The sequence below is a fragment of the Uloborus diversus genome, chromosome 3 (assembly GCF_026930045.1).
Source record: "Uloborus diversus isolate 005 chromosome 3, Udiv.v.3.1, whole genome shotgun sequence".
Lineage (NCBI taxonomy): Eukaryota > Metazoa > Arthropoda > Arachnida > Araneae > Uloboridae > Uloborus > Uloborus diversus.
In genome coordinates, this window is record NC_072733.1 from 195,340,724 (window position 1) to 195,367,909 (window position 27,186).

General features: G+C 31.3%; 1 protein-coding gene across 1 annotated transcript in view; it reads right to left on the reverse strand.

The window, feature by feature from the left end:
- The window catches only part of LOC129218493 (SLAIN motif-containing protein 2-like), a 37,096-nt gene extending 16,672 nt beyond the window's left edge, over nt 1-20,424 (reverse strand). The window contains exons 1-7 of the mRNA XM_054852779.1: nt 19,981-20,424; nt 12,577-12,725; nt 11,100-11,192; nt 5,026-5,250; nt 3,029-3,073; nt 2,832-2,933; nt 457-582 (exon numbers count right to left, since the gene is read on the reverse strand). Of these exons, the coding sequence (XP_054708754.1) occupies nt 457-582; nt 2,832-2,933; nt 3,029-3,073; nt 5,026-5,250; nt 11,100-11,192; nt 12,577-12,725; nt 19,981-20,306 (1,066 nt within the window). The 5' untranslated portion in view covers nt 20,307-20,424. The remainder of the gene's footprint in view (nt 1-456; nt 583-2,831; nt 2,934-3,028; nt 3,074-5,025; nt 5,251-11,099; nt 11,193-12,576; nt 12,726-19,980) is intronic.
- Nucleotides 20,425-27,186: the final 6,762 nt, after the last annotated feature.

The window sequence follows — 27,186 nt, forward strand, 5'->3', positions numbered from 1 at the left end:
GTATACTTATGCGAAGAAAAAAAAGAATTATTGTTGATCGAAAATGGATGCTAAAAAATTTCTGCACAATTACAGCAGAACACTTATTTATGCATAACACATGGCAATGAAAAAAACATTTTAAAAAAAAGCTATACAGAAAGTACTGTACTTTCAACAAATAATTGCCAAACGTTTATCTTTTTGAACTCTTAGAACTGTTTTTTTTTTTTTTTTTTTTTTTTTTTTTTTAAATAATGAAGGGAAAAGTTCCGGAGTTCAAGATTCCAAAATTGGGGTCACATACTATATTATGAAAAAGCAAAATAGCTGGAAATATCGATGTTCAGTATATTGGTATTGCAATCACTAGTTTGAAATAAAATTTCATTTAAATATAACCCAAAATTGATTCCAAAAGATATTAAGCAACCATTTTCAATAACAAACTAAGTACAGAAGACTAAGATACTGAACCTTTCCCTTTTCCTGTGCTATGTAGTGAACTATTTGAACCATAAGGGCTTTCGGAAGGAGATGACTGATCAGAATGATGCAATACTTCCACTTCAAAGGAAGAGTCTTCGACAGGTTCCGATTCATCTGTAAATAAGTTTTGAAAATTATGATTCATCATAATTGAAAAAATTAAAACGTACCATAGACAAATATATTAACACTGTATTGTATACTAACTAGTACCATTCAATACACTAATACTCAAATACAAGTTTTAAAAACATTTTCTCTAGTCTCCTAATGGCGATCTATATTACCGTGGGCAAGTAAATGGCAGTAACCGCATTAATTTTTTTTTTTTTTGCATTTTTGTCATTCTCCTTCATTCCGTCATTCACCCCTTCATTTTGTCAACATTCTCCTATTGTTTGTATTGAATCCAAACTGTGTTTCATCCAGGGCTGTGAAGTCTGAGTGGCTCAAAAATAGGCCAACTCTGACTCTGAGGTTTTTTCTTCATTTTATGCTCGCTCTCTTTACCACCATCTCCTTTTTTACTGATGATTTTTCAATCTCTAATCCTTCTAGAAGACTCCGAACTGCAAAAGTGGATGTAGGAATTGTTATTCAATTTTCTTGCTGGGGGAGTGGATTATCTTCTTACCACTCACCAGTCACTTTTTTAAACAAGATTTTTTGTCCAAGTCATTATCACTGTTGTAACAAAGAAGGTTGTTTGTTTGGTGGTAAAATCCAGTGATATATCTACAGTGAACTCTCTCTAATCTGAATATTCATGGGACTCAACAAAAGTGTTCAAATTATGGGGGTGTTCATTACATAGGGAAACTGGAAGTGCATGCATATTCATTCAATTACATTAATGGACCATGTTAAGTACTTTGCCAAGCGAGCTATGCCAGTTATTAAGATAGAGGTAATGAATTTTGGACTGGCAGCAAGTTCAATTAAACTCAGTAGGACCTAAACTCTAGTATTTCTTTCTTACTTTCTCTTTATTTTTAAAAAATTTTAACATAACATTCAACTATAATATATTACAATACAGTTACCGGTACATCACCTGTAAAAAAAATAATTTTGATTTGCTTTTGCATTGTGTATTAAAAGACCATTAAAAGGAAGCATTTAAATGGGATTAGAACAAAAATATTAAATACTTGGATTTTATAAAAATATTTGAAAATTGACCATTTTTTACCTTTTTTTCAAACTTTGCAGCCAGCATGCGATCTGAAGACATAAATATTTATATTTTTAAATTATTTTTCCCATGTTTAGGATGGCAATACACATTTTTTTTTGCTATTATAAGTTGCTTATCAAAAATTTCCTTTTTTTGACCCACCCTAATGTATATAGATCCATTTCAGATTACGCAGGATAGTTCACATCATTATTCTAGCATTTAAATGAAAATAACTCCAGTAGGTACGGTTGCAATTAACAGAGATAATAAATATTCCACAAGTTTTTTTGTCTTCAGTTCTAACCTTAAAAAATCAAAAGCCCGTGATTGCATGGATCTCTGTTTGTTACATAATAAAAGGGCTCAGTTAAATGCATTTTTAATCTAAAAAATAAATGAAATTGTGTGTAATCACTCTAAAAATTGCAACTGTTGAAAATTTAAACTCCAAATTGAATTTATAAGGTTGCATGCATCTTAGGATGTTTACAATAAAATACAAAGTGATAATTTTTTTAAAGGAATAAATATTTCAATCTCTATTTGGATTTTCCCCCCTTTCCATGCGGGGAAAAAGCAGGAGTCGGAGTCGGTGGTTAAAAAACCCCGGAGTCAGAGTCGATCATTTTCCCTCCGACTCCGCAGCCCTGGTTTCAACAATTATCTCAAAAACTCATTTCTGCAGAAACTAACGTTTACCTGCCCACAACAGTATAATATACAGCTCACTGCTTTATTATTTGGCCAGTATAAACACAAGTTTATTAACCAGGCCCAACTCTGAAAAACTAAACTTTTTCTGCTTCATTTTCATTCCTTGAACATCATTTAATGCAAACTCCAAATTTTATGTTTTTGAATTTATTTTTTTGCAACCGATAGAAAATCACATAAAATCAGATTACAATTTTTTCTTAAAAATGCATAAATAGTTTCTTCATTCTTTGAGCCTAACTAATGTATTCCATGTAAAGTATATTTCAAACATTTATGAAATTTGTTGTTGTTTGATTTGTGCTTTATGAGATTTGGGAAATCTTAAATCTGAAGTTGATGAAATAGCGGCTCCAAAATATTGGGCAGCAATTAATCCATAACTGTTTTGCTATTTAGATAAAATATGAAAATAATGCTGAAATCAACTTTGATTAAAAACAATTATGTCCTCTGAAGCTATACTTACGACCATCAAAACTCTGAGCACTGAAAACGGAATTTTCTGAATAATCTTGATCAGATGTAGACTCGTGGGAGACAGAAGATTTTCTCTCTAAAGTATTGTTGCCTGCAAACAAAAAATAAGAATATAACAATGTTATATTAAGATCACTTTGATACTATATGTTCTAGATAAATTTATTTTTATAGAAATTTACTTACATGATCCACGTTTAGGAGTACCCAATGGGGAGTTCATTCTCAGACCTTCAAAACAATATTTTGAAAACTTATATTTAGCAGTATTATAAATAAAATTCATCTAACAATACACATTTGCGAAAAACTATTCATGAGACCTGTACAAAAAGTACTTCAAATAAACTAAAAACACAAACACCAAAATTTCAATGCTATTTTAAAAGTTTCTTATTTCAAATTAAAATACACACATAAGAAAAGATATTTCGTCACAAGATTCAAATAACTGCCAGATTTAAATTTCAAAAAGAATATCTTTCAGAATTTTGAAAAAAATATTACCGACTTAAAAGAAAAAAAAAAGAAAAAAAAAGCTTTAAAACTAATATTTAAGCATCTAATTTTTGTTATTATAGCCTCAATTGTATGCTTTGCACAGTAAATAATGATTGTAAAAAGAGTCTAAATGTGTCCTAAATACAACTTTAATAGCAAGTACAAAAATTATAAAGTCTGGTATTACTATTTATAGATGGAAAAAAACAGCAGTTTTTCAACCGTTAAAGAGCTTAACATTAGCTTTCAAAATTCAGCTTTGAGAAATTTACTTTTAGAACTGAAAAAAAGGTTAAATCCTTTTCAACACTCAAAGTTCAACAAGCTCAAGTGTTCGATATTCAAATCAAAGCAACACTTGTTTTTCAATAAGGCATAAAATGAAGCTGATGCAATGGGGAAATTTCCTAATCAAAAGCATGAGAATTGATTTTAACCAAGAGTGCAGTGAGCAGGGTAGGGACATACTAAAGCAATTGTTATGCACGAAATCCCTCTTCCCAGAAGCAAAATTCTAGTTGCACTTAATGATGTGGAAGGGGTAAATTACAAAAAAAAAAAAGTACGCTGAATAGTTGGTAAAATTTTACCTAATTATAAAATAATTGACACATACATAAGGTTGCTACTTTAGTTTTGGGAAAAAATTCCCTGTATTTTCCCTATATAACAAACACTAATATTGCATAGGGGCTAGGAACATTAATATCCTGACAGTTTCATTAAGGAAAAAGAAATAAATAAATAAGAATACTGGGTAGTAAAGAATTCATTCAAACTGAAGTAATAATATAATGATTGAAAATTTACATTTAACTTTTTTTTTTTCAAAGACAATATAAAACAATGCAAAAGTTAATAGACAAATTTGACTAACCTCATGCTCTCTAATTTAAATTTACAAAAAATAGAGATGCCTGTCAAAAAATACATCAAAACATTTTTGCTTTCATGATAAACATTTTAATATTTATTTTAAAATAATAATAAATAAACAAATAATAATATAAAAATAATTTTAAAAAATCTCTTGCTACTTTGATTCTTTACAATGAAATAACAATAGTAAAAATCAATTAGGTATGAATAATAAATCATAAGAAATGCAATGAGAAAAAAACTTGTTTCATTCAAAATATTTTTAAAACAAAATAAAGGATGTATATTAAAATGATTTAAGCAAACAAGTTGTTTTTTGCTCTGTCACAAATATTTAACATTGAATTCGGAATTATTTCCACCACTGTTCAACATGCAAACTTTCAAGGGAGTATGTGTGGGAGGGAGGAGTTATTTATAACTTAAAAAGGAAAAAAGGTTGAGCTTAAACTTAATTTGCATGGTTTGGTTGCTTAAAACTAATTTTCGGAAATTTTGCTTTGAACTTCAAAGAGAAAAGTTAATAAATATAAATATGACAGCCAGTAATAAACTTGGAACCCAGTGTGGCAGGTCTTAGCCAATTTATCAATGTCAATGAGATCAGGAGCCCTTTTGAAACAATAAATAAGTAAATAAAAATGAGAAAGTTAAGAAAAAGAATCAAATTTTAAGCTCTTTCTAAAAGTGCCCAGAGTTAAAGAAAATCCAGTTAAATGCTGGAGGTTGGAGACATGACAATAACTTTAAACATTCTAGCAATATTCATATTTCAAAGCATTTAAAACATGAAAAGAACATACTTTCCTCTTGCATTCGCGCCACTTCATGGACATCATTTGCATCTTCAAGTGCATGGCTGGAGATGGAATCAGAACTTAGGTCACTACTTCTCCTTCGTAGTTCTGAGTGATTACTATTCTGTTCATTACTCACATTATTTAGCTTTTCCAAAAACTCAAGAGCTTGTTTCTTTTTAGACCTTGTAAAGGTTCTTGTATCAATGTGAACAGCATCATAATTTTGAGCTGTAAAACAAGGAATGAAAGTCTCAGTATTTGCTAAATAAAGAAGCTATAACTCATACTTAAATGTGGACAGTACAATTTTTATTACAGAGCTCTTATTAACCCCTTGAGGACCAACGCGTGGAAAACAAAGCACAGTCATGAGACCGAGCATTCTGGAATGGAATGCCACCAACGGCCCAAATTTTGAGTCATCGAAGTTCGAGTTATTGGGAGTCATGATTTCCGCTACGGGCGTATTTTTGCAAAATGTGAAAACACTATATAAATTACGAAAACGGAGCAAGGTACTTTTGCTTTTATGCTGAAAAAAGAAAAAAATGATGCACAATCCGAGATAGAAAGCAAGCATGGCAATATTGAACTTAATCTCATTATAAAACTTAGCTAGCATGTTTAAACTATCATTAAGTTCAACAATACTTTGTCTTTATAGGCATCATGTTTCCCCCCAATAATTGCATTATTGGCTTTTTAAAAATCAAACTTGTGTCCTTTTAATGCTAAATATGATTCTAAATTTTTCAATTCAAATTTCAAAGAAATATTGGCTGTGTATTTATTTCTTTAAAGATGTCATGTTTGAATTTCACTTTGAACTGGAGATGAAACACATGGAGTCGGTAAAAAAGATATGTAAGCATATTCAATAACCTCTGAGATTTTAGCCATTTTTCTAAAGAAGGTTTAAACCCTGTTGCAAGTTGACTGTATATTTTTTAACACAACTAAAATACAAGTGCAGTAAGAACCCCTAAAATCTGAGAACATGAAAAAAACTATTTTTTACTTCATTTTCAACTAAAAAGTGTAAGTAAAAATTTCACCTTTCAACCCTTACCATCTCCAAAAACATGTTTAGTTCAGACAAAATAACATTGAAATAGCAAATAAAAATTACAGACACAGGATCCCACATTTCAATGTAAGAAAAAGTTTATAGATTTACTTCATTTGTAAGTTATGACATAGAAGTAAACATATTTAGTTATCTAGATTTAATAAATATTCCATTTTGAAACGTAATCAAAATCAAGATAATAAGAACATAAAATATAAACAGATGAAACACATTTTATAAATTTTATATTCTAATCATTAACAGTGCAAAACACTAGTAGTAATAAACTAGCGTTTTGCATTGCAGGAGTACACTTCACATTTGCAACAGTGATAAACTACACTAAAACAATGTCAACAATATTAAGCAGTTTGACAATTTTTCTTGGTGATGAGAATAAAAAGTTCAAGCACTTTTCAAGAGTCAAAAAATATTTGTCAAGGTACCCATAAATTGCACTACAAATGTTGTATGCTGATTTCATTTTCCCCAAACATATAAATAACAAGCAATAATATAAAAGTATAGGAAAGCAAATTTGCATTTTCTAGAACAAAATAAACTTCGATAAAATACCTACTGCATCTAGTGATGTGGATCAGGTAAACCCAGTGGGAAGGTAAATATTTTTTGGGTAATTACTCTAGGCCAGGGTAAATACCCAAAAACTGGGTATTTTGGAAAAAAAGTAAAAATAGAATAAATGATAAATTTTGATCTAAATATGAAATAAAATGTATTAATATATGTGGAGAATGCAACTTATATTATTTTTAACTGAAAAATTTGATTAAATTACTGAAAAATAAATTGTAAATCAACTCACTTATAGTCTAAGAAAATGTTGGTGGTTTAATTCACCTTGCAGATTTTTAATCCAATGGTGCAAGGAAATAGACTGAAACAATCCAATTAACTTAATGGTTTACCTTTTTTTTATGATGGAAAGAAGCATTTGAAATTAGATAGTGTTCTGCTGAAAACATTATAGGACTGTTTATCATAAGATTGTGGGAAAATTAAGAGAGCATGAGTTTACTAGTGTGGTGGAGAAATTTGCAAGGAACAGGTGTTAAAGCAGCTTAAAACATTTTAAATGCATCAGTACATCTACTGCAGAAGAAAGAACTTCTAGCATTTTCAGTTAGATTCACAATTAAAAAGTTAATTGACAGAGTGGCTAAGTTCAAATATCTATCTTACAATTAGAAGCATCTACATTACCAAAGGGGAAACAAAACAAAAAGAATAAGAACTAGAAATGAAAGAAAGAGCTATTACACAAAACAAATGAGCAAATACTTATAAGTGAATAATTTCTTAGCCTAAACTCAGATAACTCGTGCAATTCAGAAGACAATTCAAAATGAAAGTTTAAGTTTGAAATGTTTGAATGAATCCATAGCTTTCTCTTAAAGTGGGCAAAAACTTGTAATATGTTTTGTTATTTTACTTTCAGAAATTTTAAATTAAGGGGCAAACTTTCTTCCCTACACTTTTTTTTTTTTTTAAAATGCTATTTTATGAATTTTTTAAACAAGGTTTTAACCTGTAATGGTTTTAAGGACTTTTGATAGCATCGCAATTTCCCTTTTAATTCTTGCTATCATTGATTCTGTTTTCCACTATAAATTCTATTCCTGTCCCCATTTAAAAGCAAAATTTAACATTCCTTTTGAATTGACCACAACTGTTCTTACTTTTAAAGTTGGTAATTATATTATTACTAAAAAAGAACAGATGTTGAAAATCAAGTATTGCATGAAAAATGCATGATGTTTTATAGCATTTGTGTTTCCTGATTTGTTATTTCAGGTCTATAAAATCAAAAATTTGTGAAAAACGTCAAAATGTTCAACTTTTCTACATTCAATATCCTATGTTTATATTCCAATATCATTATACAAAAATGAGGTTATTTTGTGTAGATATAGTTCACTGGAAAATAAAAACTCAGGAAAAAGCCCATTTTAGGTATTTACCCTCAAAATTAAATACCCAGGTATTTTGCATCACTGAGTGCATCAAAGTTTCTCTAAAGGTCTGAAAAGTTCAATCATAAAGAGGAGCGGATCAGATGGGCCTTAGTTTTGCCATCTTCACATCCGAAGTATATTTCAAGAATCAACAAAACTCCATGATTGTAGGGTTAAGTATGCTTTGTACTTTCATGGGGAGAAATCAAAATACGTAAGTTCAGTGGCCGTAGCCAGGAGGGAAGTTTTGCCCCCCTCCCCCAATCAGGATTTTAAAACACACTTCCAATCCAAATACAGTAGCTATTATACATATAAGAGATCTTATGAATAGGAACCCAACCACAGAGGTAATTTCTGACTGCACTACTACCTAAGTTGAAAAATATTAGAGGTTTGCAAATAATTTATAGGTATCTTAAGTATCCACATCATTTATTCATAGCTATGTATTAGTTGTTCTGACACCCCAAGGCAATGTAACTGTCCTCAAGTAAATTTGAAAATCAATAAGATAGATTATGGAAGTCACCACACCCAAAAATATGCACATGCTGCTTAAGTGATGGATACAAGGATGTAAACTTTAGCCTGCTTTTACTGAAGAACTTAAGGTGATCAATAAATGTGCAACTTCAGATTCATAAAGCCAAGTTTTCAAATTGAAAATACCCACAAGAAGATGAAATACATATGTATATTTTGGAAACAAATGCAACACTACAATCAAAAGTGATTAACTCAAACATGGTATTAGGGTAACAAATACAAGGTATCTGCTACATATCAAGTTTTGAAATCTATGACTTTCCATGACTTTTGCTTGTAACTTTCCACGACGCACGGGATGCAATTTTTCCAGAAAAAAACAGATTTTTCACAAGAATATCTAAATTTACGTTTTGTGAAAAATAAATTGCAACCATCTGATCTATGCTTTGGACATAGAAAAATTTAAATTAAAGTTAAATGTAAGCTAGCTCAGCTACCATTACAACTAAAAAACAATTTATGTAACAATGACTAGTGATACACATGAAACAAATAGATTTTTAACTTAGTTATTTTGCTACCAAAGACGTACATTTATAAATCTAAAATTTCTGGAAATATGTTTTGGATTCAAATTAATCATGCAAAATTTTTATATAGGTAAGAATTTACATGAAAATAAATTTATTATTTTTTTCTCGGGAAAAATCTGATGTGACACACAATAAGTTTTCCATCACTAAAAATACCGAAAAAAAGATTTAGTTGCAAAATGATTTTTTAAAATAAAAGAAGCTTTCAGCAAAAATGATGTAAAACTACTGAACAGCGAAGCATTTAAGCTTCTTTTTTTTTTCCTTTCGCATTTTTTAAAAATATATATTTTATTTTACAAAAAAATAATGAATCTAAAACTTATTATATTTTTAAAGCTAGTGGTTTTCTAAAAAAATCTGTGACTAGCAATAATTTAATAAATACTAAAATTACAAAACAATATTATATTTGCAAAAAAATAAATAAATAAACAAATAGTCAGAAAAAATAAAATATTAAATTGAAGTACTTAATAATTAACTTACCAGACATTACCAGATATACTACCACCACAGTTTTATGATAGGCCACATAAATTGAAAAAATTTCCGATTAAAAATTCCCTGATTTCTGTATTTTATTGATGTCTTAAACGTGCTTAATTCTTTAGACCAATTTTATCTTCTAAAATGTTCATTAACTTTAGACACGCTAAACATTAATGATAATTTTTAGGAGTCTCTTGAATCAACTCGAATGCAAATGACTTAAAATTTTTTAATCAAATGAGAGTGGAAAAATTAGAAATATACCCCCAAAATAAGTCCCTAACACAATTAGAAAAATAATGAGGTGACAAATAATGCTAAACACAAAATTATAAATGTCCAAACGGTAGAATAACATTGTATATAGAAAAACGAGCAAGTATTATAGCAGTGGATGCAATCGAATTTCATATTGTGTGAAAAATCGGGACTAAGGGGTAAAAGCATGAGAAACGGCTAAGATGCGTAAATTTTGCCCCTAACTAGTAGAATTTGATAAATATGCTTGTTTTTGAACCCAAAATCCACGACCAAATGTCAGTTTTCATGACTTTTAAGCATTTTTTGCTGAAAATCATGACTTTCCCTGACTTTCCATATGTGCAGACATCCAGCAAGTACTTAAAAAATCATATCAGAGGGCTAGAATAGAAAGAACATGCTGCATATAATCACGTATGTATTGATCACAGAAAATAATAGGGAAAAAAAAGGAACCGCATTTACATTGAGCCCAGATTGTTAGAGAAAAATCTGGTACAAGCAGAATAAGAGTTAGAAAAGAGGATATTATTAAATACATTTAAAATACCTTTATAAGCAAATAAAAAGTAATAAAATTGAGACAAATTAAAACTAACAATGATTTAACGATAACAAAAATAAAAGGGAAAAAAATAATTTTTTGAAATAGAAAATAAAATGAGCAGATAAAAAGTAGCAACAGCGAAAATAGATTTTAACTTTCAGTAGAATAGAAATACTTTCAGGACATAAAAGGATTGGAATCTTAAAGTCAGAGTGCCATTGTCGGCCATGCAAGTGTTTGATGTTAGCATTTTTTCAAAACAAATTCACTTTTCATTTATATGAGTTTGAAATTGTAAAACTTCGTTTAAACAATGAGAAATCTGTTTAAAAGTTATTCCTCTCCCTTGCATCTTCGGTCATAATTTTTCAACAAATTTAGATTGATCCAAAAAAACTAGAGCCTTTTTAAAAAAAGCGTATTTCCTTGAAAATGCAGAAAATTTTCATGTTTCATTTGTATGCTGTATACCTCTCACATAAAAGATAAATGATCTATATAAACTATAATTGTACTTACTGTTAGCAAACTAAAAAATTTAAGACAGATTTGCAATGCATTATTTAGAGTTTAAAAATTAATAAGCAGATACACTTATAAATTTCCAACATTTAAGAGAAGCTACATTGCTTTCATAACATTCTCACCAGAAAGAGGGGTCTTGTACATCACATGTGTCTTTCGCAAAGAGCTAACTGTTGGATTTTGAGCATGAGCTGTTATTTGAATAGTAGGTGACACTGTAAATCAAAAATTTTGTTTCATAAGAAAATATGTAACTTTTAAAAACGTAACCAAAATTAACAAGATAAAAAATTATGATTAGAAATAGGAGTCAGTGAGAAGCAAAGGGATGTAAGTGGACATTTTCAAGTTTTGAGTAAAATGCGTTTAAAGATAATGCTGTACGTAGGCTTTTATTGAAATTTTTTTCTAAATCAAGCTGTACAGCAGCACCTACAAGGGCTACTAGTACTATCTCTTGTCCCAAGACAGATTAGAGTTTCCCCTACTATTTGAACTGGTTATTTTTAAATTTTTAATTTTGCCACTTACATCCCTTTGCTTCTCACAGTCCCATATGATCATTTAGTTTTATTCAAATGGTCTGAAGTTTATATTACTTAAATCAGGGCTAAAAAATGTGAATGACAGATTCCGACTCTCAGAGCCTAAAGCCTCTGGGAGTCTGACCCAGACACTTTTACCACAACATCCGCCACACACACACACAAACTCTGACACCGCAGCCCTGATTTGTATTATTGGAGGCCACATACTTAAAAAATGATAGTTTAAACAATTTGTAACAAAAAACATTAATTTACTAAAATTAATCTGAGCCGGGATTCAACCCAGGACCTTCTTGTCGCAGTCAGACTTCTTTGACCACTATACAAGGGAGGCGGCAATATATATATATATATATATATATATATATATATATATATATATATATATATATATATACAGTGAAGCACCATCTATACTTTTTGAAGGGACTATGAAAAAACGTATAATAGGTCTACGTTAATATGTATTAGACTCTGCAGGGACCAATTTAAAAAATGTGTTATTGATGAAAACGTATAAAAGAGAAACGCATAAACGGTGCTTCACTGTATATATCTATACACAAAACATAGAACAAATCAACAAAATAAATGCAGAAAATAAATAAATTAAAACTTTAACTTAAAAATGCGCAAAGCAACAATTGCAAAAGTTAAGATCAATAATGGTAATAAACAAATAATGGGAAAACAATAAAAAAGCAAAAAAAAAAAAAAAAGGCATATCTTACAGCTTGTATTAAGTAAGTAATGCTTTTATGAGGGATACTGAACAAAAAAGTTACATTTAATTAAACAAAAAAAAAAGCATTGAAGGGTAAGTATTATAAATTTCTGAATACATAATTTTTTGCACTAGAAATTTAAATATTTTTCCCGGTGGAGTTAAACACCTTGAGAAAATAATGGGTTTTCTCCCCCCAAAATTTCTGTTTTTTCTTCTTTTGTAAAACTCTTTTTAATCAATTTAATTTTTCAAAATCAATTTTTAAAAATAAAATCATTACGGCACATTAGGATTTAAAAAAATCATTAAAAAATATATCCTTACATATTTCAAGTTCATTTAACTTTGTCAACAAGGCCTTTTTTGCAAGCTGTAATTGCTTATTTTCAGGATCATCAACATCTTTCCTCAGCCATTCATAGGGACTTTCACATTTTTCGTTATCTGACTGGCTTTTCGGAGATGTATACAGCCTGAAAAAATTTAAATTACTTTAAAATGACTACGAAAAACATGCATACCCAATACAGAAATATGAATGTACATGTATACTTTTATGTACATACATAATACCTGCATAGAAAGATATACATCAGAGCCAATTACAACAGCCACCAGGTTTGCTTTTAGGAAAGTTCTATTCTGTGCTCAAATATAGGAAAGTAAAATTTAGAAGACAGACAAATGTTGACTTTTTAAAGGATTCATAATCAAGTGGTACAGTGAAACTTGTTTACGTTTACCACTTGGGGTGCAATACTTTAGTGGTCAACAAATAGAGGTTGATATGGGGTAAGGTCACAAGTAAAAGGCAAGCACCCTGTAACAGACATTCATGAGTTTTGATTTAAATAACGAGACTTTTAAGTGGGTAAAAAGATGTTATAATGGCCCATGAATACGGTGCATCCATAGTAAATTTTATGAACCAGTTGGTATTTACAAGGCAGTGGAGGAAGATTATGAACAGCCACCACGAGGTCAGCTGGTGCTTCATGTTCATTTCAATTTAATAAGGCTTTAGTTCTAAAAATAAAGGACTTTTGCCCATTTTGAAGAAAATAAAGGAATTTTATCTATTACACATCCTTTACTTATCCTGTCTTACTCATCCTTTTCGCTGTTTGTTATTGGGTATCATCAGATTTTTCAGTGTTTGTTACTGGGGGGGGGGGGGGGGGGTTGGACCTTTTTTCGAAATTGAGCAAATAAAAAATATTCTAATTAGAGGATTCAAAAACAGAAAAACATTCAATAAGATACTGTTGCATGAGAAAAGAAATTTGAAAAAGTCTAAATACATTTCAAGGCTCAGAAAAGGAAGTTAATCTGGGAGCGATGTCTTAAGTATGTCTGTAACTGATTCCGTTACCCTATAGGACTAATTCTGTACAAGACAAAAGTAGTCAACTTACAAGGTTGGCTAGCTTTACAGGTTTTATTACATTGAAAACGCAAATGAATCATTATTGGAGAAGCTTGGTCTGTAGAATTAAGGATGCATTTAATACCATATTTTGCTGAAAACCCAATATTTGCTTAGAATTTTATTGACGATTTGAAATTTATTTTATTTTTTTATTTATACAAAATAACAATAATTTATTGATATGGTGACGAGAAAGTCAGCATTCCAGCCTCATGCTTGCAAAAGATAGCAAAAAACTTCTTATCTGCACCAATTAGCAGCATTGATAGGTTTTCAGATGCAGGAAATGTTCATGAACAAAACTGTAATAGGCTGCTACTTGAAAATGCAGAGCACCTAATTTTTCAGCATCATAATTTACCAGTATTAGACTTTGATAACAAGGATTAATTTAATTAGTTTGTTTTTAAAGAAAATTTAATATTTCATATGATGCAAAACTTCAGAAAATACTGCTACATTTAATATACAAACGTTTGCTTTACACATTATTAATCAAAATTTTAAATATTTAAAATATGAGTGTGTCTTGATTAAAATTACTTTGTATGTGATAGTATTAGTAAACATTTATGAATTTGAATTTTGTAGTAATGTTCTATACTATATTTTTTATCCATTACATTTGTTGCTTTCATTCTTTATACCCAGCAAATAGCAGCAGTATAAGACATGTAGTTGAGTGTGGACTTTGGTATGTTTGCTGTTGCTCTTAGTCGTTGTGTGTGTGTGTGTGTGTGTTTTTTTTTTTTTTTTTTTTCAACAGATACACTGGATTTGAAATTTAGAGCAATTGTGGTTTAGCAACTTGAATGAACTGTAGCTGAGACCTCATAGTGTGTGAAAAATGGCAGAGTCAGCATGTCTTGACAAGTGAAGGAGAAAAAAAATATCATCTCCATACTATATAAAATTATTTCAAAAATGTACTATGACCTGCTCTAAGTTTAAAGTCAGAATGTTAGCATTTAGGTATGCAGAAGCTTCAAATAAAAAGTTTCCTAATGCTTGGACAAATTATAGAATGGTTGATATCAACTGAAGAAAGACATAGCTAATAGAAGGCAATGTTCAAACCTTTCTGAGATGTTTTCAGGTGTAACATTTGAGCTTTTGAAGTTAAAGCAGCAATTGAGAAATAGGAGACTGCTTGGCTTAAAACAGTGGACACCAACAATGGTGTAGTTCCTTGTAGGACTTTAATGCATCCATAATCAAGGAATCGCCCCTTACTTGACAGACCTTGCACCAGCATTAAGTTCTAAAATCCAAGTGTAGGTGTTTTTGAAGGCATTAAAGAAAGGATTGGATAACGAATATCCCTCCAGAAACTTGTTTGAATTGAAGTTTCAAAAAAGCAATTTTAGACTATCTTTAGCAATGATAAGAGGTCTTCTCCGGGGCAATTTGCAATTTTAAATCTTAAAGATGCAATTATAAACATGTCAGGTAGTGTTGGGGGGGGGGGGAAGGGGTTCATTGAATTTTCTCCAGTAGTTTTTCGAAACTGAAGTTCCCAAAAGAGCAGTTTTAGTCAACCTTTGATGATCGGAGCAGGGTCAAACTGACCCGCTGGCATGATGTGCCCTCAAGCGTAACACCTTTTTATATTTATTTTTAAAATTTTTTTGTAAATTTATTTTATTTTTTGGTATAAATTCTTTTTTTTTTTTTTTTTTTGTGCTAACAATATTTTTTTATTTTGTTTAAGCCCGTGAACTTGTGTTCCATCATTTTTCTCTTCTTTTTTTTAAATGTATTTATTTATTTTTGCACTTCCTCCCCCTCCCTTGCTTTTTTTTTTTTTTTTTGCATTTTTTGGAGGCCAAGGCTGACGCCCTCTTGTGGGAACCCAGTCCACCCCTGGATGGAAGAGAGTTTAAAAACTCTTAACAGAATTGTTTCGAAACTAAAGTTCTAAAATGCAATTTCAAATACCTCTTTCAATGGAAAAGGAAAGAAATAGGTTCAGGGATCTCCTTGGCTAAATCTGTACACTTTAGCAGCTTTCGATTAAAATGCTGTGCCAGTCAAGATCTTTCTTCACAAACAAATCAGAAGGATCATTTGCACTGTCAACGAATGTCAAAATTTTCAATGTGAAAGTTTTTCGCTGTGTATCATCAATGCCGGTATCCTTGTTTAGTGGCACAGTCGGGAGGGGGGGGACGTTTATAGGTTAAAACTCCTCCCAAAAGCTTTGGTTTTAGTTCATATTGCCAATCCTAAAACAAAAGTGTACATTTATAAGGGCAGTTATGACAAAAACCACACTCAGAAGGTAATTTCTGGCTTGGGCTACTGTTCTTATAGATTTTGTTCTCCTTTGTCACTTCTTCTTCCAATAAGCTCTGAATTTTGTGAGTTTAATAACTCTACTTTTGAAAAGAGCTCTGGAACCAATTGCAAAAAATATCTCCAGTGGCCTAAAGCTGAAAAACAAATTTTAACGAATTTTCTGTTCCTCAATATATTTTGGGTGTTTCTTATAGATTTCAAAGTGCTGAAAAAGAATATGTTAGCATACATTTTCTATCACTCTCCAATTTTAAGAAATTTCATTCATAAGTTTTGGATTTATATGCTATCTTATGACAGTTAAAAGTTTACCATATTTTTCTTTTAGATGCATTTGATCTGTAGACACATATTTTTTTACCCTTTACAGCGATAGAACATGTAAAAAGAGAGAAGAAACCGAATTCACTTTGATAAGTTTTATGTATGCGACCTTGAGCAGATGGCGCTAGGCGCTCCGTACCCTCTTGGTTTCAGGCAAGATCACGGTACTTGAAGTTGTCTTTTGGCCCGTGGAAATACAGTCATTGGTTCCTATATGGCTTATTCTTGCATAATAAAATTATCCTACGAAAATATGAAGATATTAATCATGAAATTGACTATTCACGTCATAATTAGAGCATATGGGCAGTTTTTTTTTAAAAAGCAATTAACGTTCTCATTGGTCTGCAACTTGATTCTACAATATACTGCTATTTTCTGTGTGAGAGGAGCAGCAGGGCAATACATGAACATTATATCAAAAAAGAAATGGCCAGAGAGCAAACAATATATAGCAGGTAAAAAAAATATATGTAAAACGTTTCTATAATCGATTTAAAAAAAAAATTCCCCACTTTTGCACATAAAGTTGGGATTGATGAAGAATTTCGCTAAATCAATGGATAAAAAGGGCGTGGATTTCAATATTTTTAGGAACAGTTCCCATCACTCATTTATGCAAAAATTAAGGAGGGTATTTTCATTGAACCACAGATAAAAAAGCTTATGAAGGACCAAAATTTTGAAGCTAGTTTAAGTGATTTAGAAAAAACAGCATGGACTGATTTTAAAAATGTTGTGACAGTTCTTAGGATATTATAATAAAAATCCTAATTATGAAAAATTAATTTAAGACATGTTAAAAAGTTACAAAAAATTAGGATGTTCAATGTCACTAAATTTTCCCCCCTGAAAGTATGGGAGCTGTGAGCGACGAGCATGGGAAGCACATCCACTATCAGGATATTTCTGCAATTTAAGCGGGATATCATGGACAGTTTACTCCTAATATGCTCGGGATTACTTTTAGAATCTCATTAAAATATTATATTTTATTTAAATTTGTGTTAGTGTCAATAATAAAGCATCCACAGTTAAGGCATTTACAGCTACATAAAGTATGAAATTTAGGAATTTCTTTTACAAGTATCATTATTTTTTCATCAAAAAAACGAAAATCTATTCCATTCTTCTACAACTTCTTAAATAATGTATATTTTTTGTGTTTTATACTAGTTCTAAGCTTTGTAATTGTTTATAAAATGGCAAATGACAAAAATATTGTAGATGTATTGAATAAATGTCATTAAATTGAGATTTCAAAGATTTTGGATTTTTCAAAAATTTGTGGATGATGTAATATTTTTACTTTCATATTCTTTTTCAGCACCCCTTAAAATATAAAAGTCAATACTTGCTTAATGAGGAACAGGAACTTTGTTAACCAGTGTTATTATGCCAAAATGCAGTTTATTACGTGTTACGTGCAATCTCAAGAGTCTGCAATTTAAAAAGGAGAGAAATTTTACCTGTTGGCAATGCCGTATTGGCATAAAATCATAGCTCATCCACATAAAATAAAATTAATGTGTCAAATCCTAAACCCTGTAAATCAAATCCGCTTAAAATGAGGGTCATTGTAATAATAAACTGACATTTCTAATGTACCTACAAACAAAACCCTTAAGATAAAAACAATTAGTGTTATAATTTTATGGTTTGTGGAGATAGTTTTGGTTTTGATAGTTCGTCACCACTTTATACAGAACTACTAGGGATAACAGTTCAAGAAATTATCCTCACTACAGGGTTATATCAGTTTCGGCCAGTGGTGGATGCAACCATGGATAAAACTGGCTTGCAGTTTTATCCAGTTTTGGCCATTGCACATGGATATTTCAAATAATAAAATTTAAAATGAAAATAAATGAGTAAATAATGAAAAGAAATATGAAACAGTGATTTGAAAATTAGCCACTTTATTCATTATTTAAGGAATTTTACGCCCTGTGAGAGTGATAAATTACTGCATGTTCCAAAAGGTTGGTCACATCACAGGAGAAATGAGATAGTCAATTTGCGATAATTTGAAGTTTTTATCAAGTCCTGATCCCTTTGTCTTTAATTCCATGCTAATCATTTTCAATATCTCGAAGTTAACTTCCTTTAACTTGAAGTTTTTTCAAAGATGACTTGAAATTTATTTCGAAGGAACGAAAAGAAAGAAAAAAGTAATTCTATGAAAGAAAAATTCCTTCATCTTCACTTGGAATTCCTGCACAATAGACCTCTAAAGCAAGGAGAACACATGTTGAGCCAAGGTACGATAAAGGAGTTACACATGAGGAAACAAGTATAGCTTGTTTCCTTTTGTTGTACTGTTACACTTAGGCACGTCGCTGGACTACGAATCTGCTTTTAAACTGTCAAGTAGTCAAGTCAACTGATTGTTACTTTATTCAAAAACTGACCTATGTTAAGATGCATTCTCCTTCATTTTTTAGTTCGATCATTTGCTGATAAGTTTCCGAGAGAGCGAGAGAGTGTTCTTTACCATAAAAGATGTCTAAGCGAAAGCTAAAAATCTTGGATTTAGAAAATAAAGTAAATCTTATTTATGACTTCGAAAGGAATCCAACAATGAAAAAGAAAGATATTGCACTGAAATATGGAATACCTCCAAATTACTCTGTCAACGGTATTAAAAGAAAAAGACAAATTTCAAAAACAGTATTAATCCCTGAATCTGAATTTGAAACGAATGAAGATGTGCACCTTTCCTGATGTAGAATCAGGACTATTCAAGTGGTTCCAGCAGTATCGAAATCAAGACCATGCCATTCCTATAGGTGGGTCTTTGCTGTGTAAGAAAGCAATGAATTTTGTAACATTACTGAATAAAACTGATTTCAAAGTCAGTGGATGGCTGGAAAAGTTTGAGACCAGACGCAACTTCGTCTTCAGAACTCTTCTCGGAAAAAATGCATATTATGCTTAAAAGCTTTTAAATTCTGTAATTCTGTCTGTTATATTTAAATATCAATTAAAATAATCGATGGTTTGTAATATTAAAATGTCGAAAACTGAAAGTAGCGATAAGTCAAACTTCCCATGAGTCGAAGTTTTTTGTCCGTCTCTTTAGATTCGAGTTATTGCCAATTGACTGTATTTTGTTTAAAATGTGTCGAATAGATTTGCTCAAATTATATTAGTTAATTTGTGAAAAATAGCTATTAGTTTATTTAAATTGCAGGCTGTTTCTAGTGTTCCTAATAAACTAGTGTCTTTTATCTTAGTTGTAAACAATTTTTAATGTTAATAATAAATAAGAAAAGTTAAATTTATATCACAAAATCGGTTTTAAAAATTACTTCAATCATGATAAATACCCATCCTATTTCTTTTATTTATGCATTAAAATTTTCAACATTGCCATATGTAAATTTTATGTATGTTTTACCAACAGTCTCGCCCTACTCTTTGCTGGTAAAATCCAGTTTTCATTAGTGGCATGGTCAAAACCAGTTTTGCCCCACCAAACTACAACCCCACCACACTTAACAAAATGTTTCCTTTAAAAAAAAAAAACTCTGAAGGTAAAAAATCTTGATTTTTAGTTAAACAGTTTTGAACCTTATATTACAAGTTATTAAATAAAAATGTGAAGGGAAGTCATAAGACTTATAAAAACTTTTAGAATTATATTTATCTGAGAAAAGGAAAAGAAGGCTTCTTACCATGATTCATCATCAGACATCTCAATATCACTGACTCTAATTATTTCCAAATCATCAAAATATTCATCTCGTGAAGGACGGCGTGTATTTTCAAAATTATTAGTGTCAACATTCACCTTTTCATCTGCATTTTTCATTTGTCGAGTGGGAGATCGTTGCGACTTTTTTCCTTCTTTAACAGGCGAAGCTGACCTTTTCCTGGAAACGTTTTGTTTATTTCTCAAATGCAGATTTTGAATCTCTAACTTTCGTACTAAATCTTGAAGTTTCTTAACTTCTTCTAAAGTGTTAACAGACGGTTGAAAATCTTCCATTATCAAGCTCATTTTGCTACGGATTTATAGAAAATATGGCCTACTTTGATACTTCAGTTGCTTTGTTTAAGTTTAACATGTTAAACTTTCACAAAAATAAAAATTTACAAAAATAGATGACAACGAAACACCATACTTCCGTTCGAAGAAGGAACAAAACAGACAGAACGTTTACATAGCGACAGTTGTGAGTTGGCTAATATGGTTCTTGATTCTCCTCGTCCTCAAACATGTTTTATTATTTATTTCTGTGCAGACCATAATAGGACCGAACAATCACCTGTTACAAAAAATGGCTTGTTAATTTACACATTAACTTCAATTCCAACAATTCAGAGTAAAATTGTAGTTTTACAATGCGAGATAAATAGTATTAATACAATATTAAGCGATTGCACAACAGAGAAAAGTTATTTATGAAAAACAATTAGAAAAAACAAATCGCAACTTTTTTTATGGCAATAATTTTTTGTTATAATGAAGACTGATACTGGATTCCATATGCAATACGATCCAGGAAACAAGTTTGAACGGATAGTAAATTTAGATTCGGACTAATTATAGCTGTATTTCTACATTTTGTGGGGACAGTCCTGGCTTTTGACAATTGTGAGTGCTTACACGTTCATTACTTTGCTCTTTTAATAATTGGGGATACTAATAAATCTTCTGGGTCAGTTTCCCGAGTGGTTTAAATTGCAAAATATTTTCGTGTTCCACATTGTAACTCTAAAATGAATAGAATGATTGTGAATAGGATGAGTGACCCGGTCTAGGAAGATTTTGCGCCGAGAGCTTTAGGTGCCGAGCATTTTGGGCGCCGGGAACCATGGGCGCCGAGCATTTTGGACGCCGGTAACTTTGGGCGCCGAGCACTTTGGTCGCCGGAACTTCGGGCGCCGGGAACTATGGGCGCCGAGCATTTTGGACGCCGGGAACTTTGGGCGCCGAGCACTTTGGTCGCCGGAACTTTGGACGCCGAGCATATTGTGCCCATTATTCCCGGGGCCCAAAATGCTCGGCGCCCAATGTTCCCGGTGTCCAAAATGCTCGGCACCCAATGTTCCCGGAGGCGAATTTTGAAATGCTCTTAATGCTTGCGTTCGACGAAATCAATTGGAAGCTACCGGTTGACCGATCACGTGACAGCTAATGATCAAGTGCTTCAATTAACTGATCAACAGATCAATACGGTAAACCGTGCGGTAATGGTTACTCAGTGGTCGACCGGTTAGGATCATCGTACAAAACCAATTACAGTTATTATTAGAGTCATGAATGACGATTTTCCTCACCTCTGACTTGTGACGTCACATGTCTGCCAGCCGATGTCCGAAAGCAGTCCTCATGCAAAAGGCAAAAAAAAGGGGTAAAAAGGTTTCCCCTTTGGTAAAAGGGGAAGAGTGACCCCCAGTAGCACAACAATTTTGGCCAATATCGGTCGAGTATTGGCCAAACCTGGCGTGCGTCGCCGTATGTCGGACGATTTTACCCGATTTTGGCCAATACTGGGCAGTATTGGCATCCCGATACTGAAAAAGTGAAAAGGCTTTATAAAACGTTTTTTAAAAGGAAATTTTGTGTTTAACATAAAGGTGGAACTGTTCTAAGACTTTTTCCAGTAGATTTGGTATTTGAAACCCCTGATTAAAGAAACTGACAGATCTCGCTATTGGCCGATCTAGTCCAATACTGTATAGGCTTGGCCAATTGATACTGGTCAAATCAGAAAAACTTAATCAACTGTTACTTTTCAGAACATTTCGTAATTTCCTCCCAAAAGAATAACATGAATAACAGACATTTTGACGAAATTTAGCACTGCAAAAATATATTTGGAAATTTACGCTCTCTGTCTAATGTCCAATGCTGTCCGATACTCAGCAACATTGGCCACCTCAATTATTAAAGTGCATTCAAAACAGTTTTCTTGCAAAGCATTTTGAAATTTAATGCGTGGGTACAATTGGGAGAAGTTATTTTCCAATAACTTCGGAACCTATCATCCACGATAAAGTAATCTACGGTTTTCGTTTCATCCAACATTTGCCGATCTTATCCGATTCTATGCAGTATTGGCATTCTGAATTAAAATATTACTTTTAAAATAGTTTTTTTAGTGAATATCTTGTTCTGTAATGTGTTGATAATACTGGGAAAAATTATACTGAAATAATTTGGGAATCTATTATCCACAAAAACGAAACGTAAGGGAGGTTCGGTTCTGCCGACATAGGCCGATCGCATCCGATGCTGCGCTGTATTGGTATTCTGAATTAGAAAATTACTTTTAAAACTTATTTTTTGCAAGACATTATAAATTTTTATACGTAGGTACAATGAAAGAAAGTCATTTTACAATAATTTATCGATCTATAATACACGATAACGAAATGTACAGCGTTTATCTTCTGCCGACATTGGCCGATCGCATCCGATGCTGCGCTGTATTGGGATTCTGAATTAGAAAATTACTTTTAAAACTTATTTTTTGCAAGACATTATAAATTTTTATACATAGGTACAAAGAAAAAAAGTCATTTCACAATAATTTATCGATCTATAATACACGATACCGAAATGTACAGCGTTTATCTTCTGCCGACATTAGCCGATCGCATCCGATACTGTGCTGTATTGACAGTCTGAATTAGGAAATTACTTTCAAAACATATTTGTTGAAAGGCATTTTGAATTTTAATGTGTAGGTTCAATCAAAAAAACTCATTTTACAATAATTTATCGACTTATATAATCCACGATACAATGTACGGCGTTCACTTCTGTCGACATTGGCCGATCGCATCCAATACTATGCTGTATTGACATTCTGAATTAGAAAATTACTTTTAAAACATTCTTTTTGCAAGACATTTTGAATTTTAATACGTAGGTACGATAAAAAAAGTCATTTTACAATAATTTATGGATTTATAATACACGATACTGAAATGTTCGGCGTTTTTATCTTCTGCCGACATTAGCCGATCGCATCCGATACTGTGCTGTATTGGTATTCTGAATTAGAGAATTACATTCAAAATAGTTTTCCTATTGGATGTTTGCTGCTTCTAATAAGCGGATAAAATTGATAAAAATTATTCTGAAATAATTTAGGAATCTATTGTCCCCCGATAAAGAAATGTATGGAGTTTCGCTTTTGCCGACATTAGCCAATTCCATTTGATATTGTGCTGTACAGCCAGCGCTCTCTGATGACGCATGCGCAGAGCCGGGAGTTCTCTCGCTCCGCTCCGTCGAAGGACGCCATCGCTGTATTTGCTTAGTTAACTCGTTCTGTGGGTAAGTTTGAAATCGTTTTGTATATTGAATACAATTGCAAATTTCTTTAAAGTAGAATTTGAAATGTATTATACTTTTTGCATTCACTCTTTGTTCAATACACATAGTGTTCTGAATACCCGAAAAACCTTCCAAATTTGCTTGTGCTGTGTTTGTTTTATGATGTCAATAGCGTGGGGGGGGGGAGGCATTTCAATTAAAACTTTTTAGCATGTGCTATTCTTTATTATAAGTCGTTCCTTTTCACGTTTTGAGAATCGAGCTATATATTAACGTTATCGCTAACACTTAGAAATAAAAAGGACGCCCGAAGTTTTGCTTCGTTTTATATTTTCTTATCTTGCAGAGAATTCATATATAGTACAGGGAAATTGCATTTTAGCTGTTTTCAGGTATCGAGCAAGATAAAAACATATAAAATATTCTTTTTTTCCCTTGAAAATTCTTCCCGTGCTCTTGAAGAAATAAGTTAGAATATAGTTAGAATAATTGTCATTTACTGTCAAGTATAACGCTTTTTTGGTAGGCAATATAAGTATTTTATTTTTGTCAACAACCAGTTAATATATTTAACAATTCAGTTTTGAATCAGATATGTACAATTTCTGAACATTTTGAGGCTGCGAGGAAAAAAGATGGAAACTTTGATTCTTTACAAACATTTTTTTTTAAACAGTGATGTTTTGATGAAAATAATTTCATGAATTCACAAATATTTTCAATAGTTCAAGTGCATATAACATATTTTTTTTCAGGGAAATCCAAACTCAGGAAATGGATAGGTACCATGGCAAAAGAGGGTTGTAGTAAGTTTGCTCTCTGACGCTGTTTTTTTTTTTTTTTTTTTTTCTGGTGCACTTAACAGTAGTTGGCACTTGATATCAGTTTAAGAAAGTAAAGGTATTGAGTTATTAAAGTAAGCATAAATAGTATCTTTATCTCTGTTGTGCTGTGTATTTTCTCTATTGCGATTCCAGCGGTTGTATACTAAATTGTTCAAAGTTGTATGTAATATTAAATATTTATTTGCAATTAGATATATTTGTGATTTGTGCTTATCCAAGTTATTTAAAATAATTGCAATATAATGGCTGGAAGTGAAAAGATATTTAATTCTATAATAATTGCTTAAAATTGTATCTGTAAAAATTATAACCACGAAAGATTACATAATCTAAAAGGTTACTTATTACATCATCCTATTTGCTGGAGTAGTAATTGCTTGAAATACACCGCCAGCTCAGTCAATTCCAGCCGAGGACTGCAGTTTCGTGCTTATTAGCACACATCAGCCCGGCATAGGACAAACTGAGCTGGAGGCGGTAACTTACTGAATAGTAATTGCTTGTTAGTATTTTAAATAAAAAGCATATATGCCTTCAAGATTTTGATGCATAGAAAAATGCTCAACTAACTACATAGATTTGAGAAAAAAAAGAAATCTCTTCAACTAACAAAATCTCTATAATAGCATATTATAGTATATGTTGTTATTATATTTTCTTATTTTCAAAAACAAAATTTGAAATGTTTTAATATTTGCTATTTTATATCTAAATGTGAAAAAGATAATTTATAATTATGAAGAGTATTTTGATATTATGGCAAATATGAGTTTAATGTGAACTTCTCATTAATATCTTTCAGTAATTTGATTTGTTTGCATCTGTTAAAAAATTTGACTCTTTCGATTACATAATTTTTAATTTTGTCTCAAGAATTATAGTTCTAGGTTAGGAACTTAACTTTAATAAAAATTTAAATAGTTGTACAAGACTTTCAGTTGTATGTTGCCATGGTTTGCTGATATAGGTATATCTATATATGATATTTTTCATATTTATTTTTGGAACTAGGATAGAATGCACTGTAATTTGGTAAAAAATAAAATGCATCCTTGAAACATAATAGTAATGTTTATTATTTAGGTTTGTTTAATTACTGTCTTTTTTAATATCTATGTGATTTTCCCTGCCAGAGGTTCAAGTTGTGCCGCCCTTATGACCTCTTGATCTTTTCAGCAGGGAATCCTCTCTCATCAGGCTATAGAGATGAATGATACCTGTTTGTCCACACAACAGAGGATCTTCGACCGTCTGGCTTTGAACCCGCAAACCTTTTGTCCACTTCACTGATTTATGATTTGGTAAGTTTGCTCAATAATAAAGTCAATTATAAAAAGTTTTTGTACCGCGATTTTTTTAGTTTTCTGTCGGAGCATTGATAAAAACCTTCCAATTGGGAAAACATAAAATTAGAGCAATGGCTAAAATGTACACATATTGATAAAAAATAGACTCTTGTCCAATATTGAGAAAAATGTGTAGTCTTTACTTTTTTTTTTTTTTGGTTTTTGGATACAATTTCACTTATAGCAAAATCTGTCCTAACATGTTTTGCAAATTTACTTCTTGGTTGGCAATAATAAATTAAAATAGCTTTCTAGTTTTTTAAAATAGAAAACATTTATCTGTTTTTGGAAATGTTAAAGCATTTCCATGTAACATAGTAAATTTATCTATGTTTAGAAAAATTATTAAGCTGAAACAAATCATCTAAATTGATAATTTCTTTCCTGATACATGATTTGATAGGTGATCAATCATAGATCAAGAATCTTGTATTTGGGTCATTCCAAAGTTAATGCAACATTTAATCTCGAAGACTTTTAAGTTGTAGGGTAGTTTCTCAAAAGGTGGGAACTAAAACTTTGCTTTTGAGCCATTTTTAAAATTTTGGAATTTGAAATCAATTTTGCCTTTATTGCATGGCATGTATACCTAGAACATCATACACAAACATAAAAAAACAGCAGGTATTTATGCAATTTAATAAATAGCAATTTTAATGATCGGTCTGTAGGTAACAGATTTTGGACATACAGTTGTCCGGTAGGTAACAGATTTTTATCTATTTTTAAATTCTGCAATGAAAAATAGAGGATTTATGAAGTACATGAGTGACCTTATATACTGGTCTTAAAATAATAAAATTTTGTTATGGTTTTGTAGAATCCGAAAAAAAAAACCCCCATCCATTTTGCCAGCGCAGGTGATCAAGTCGGCAAAACCGGCGCTGTTGGCGAAAGCCTGAATACCTCTCTGGTAACCCTTTGCATATCGTATGCTGTGAGTTGTCGCCAATTGGGGTTTGCTTGGCAATTTTTGCTGCCTTTGTTTACTATTCGTTACTTCATAACTTGAGTTTCTACTGTTATTTAAGTAATGTTTAATGCATAATGTATTAATTGTGCAAAATAGCAATGTATTAAAGAAATTAACATTATAATAGCCTTTAGTTAGTAAGGTTACAAGACAGAAGATCATATTATAATATTGAATATATGGACAGAATTATCGGCGTCTAGATCGTAACGCAATTTGGACATCTCACATATATGTTTAAGAAAAATGATTTTGCTTCAAAGATACTGCATAAAAACATATGAAAACACTTTAAAATGATTAACAATTGATTTTGAGGATCAAAAATTACCTTTAAAACATATAAATCATATATTTAGTACTCAAATAATAGCATTGTCAAAATTGTAACTTTTGGACATACATGAAACTTCCAACTTCCTTCT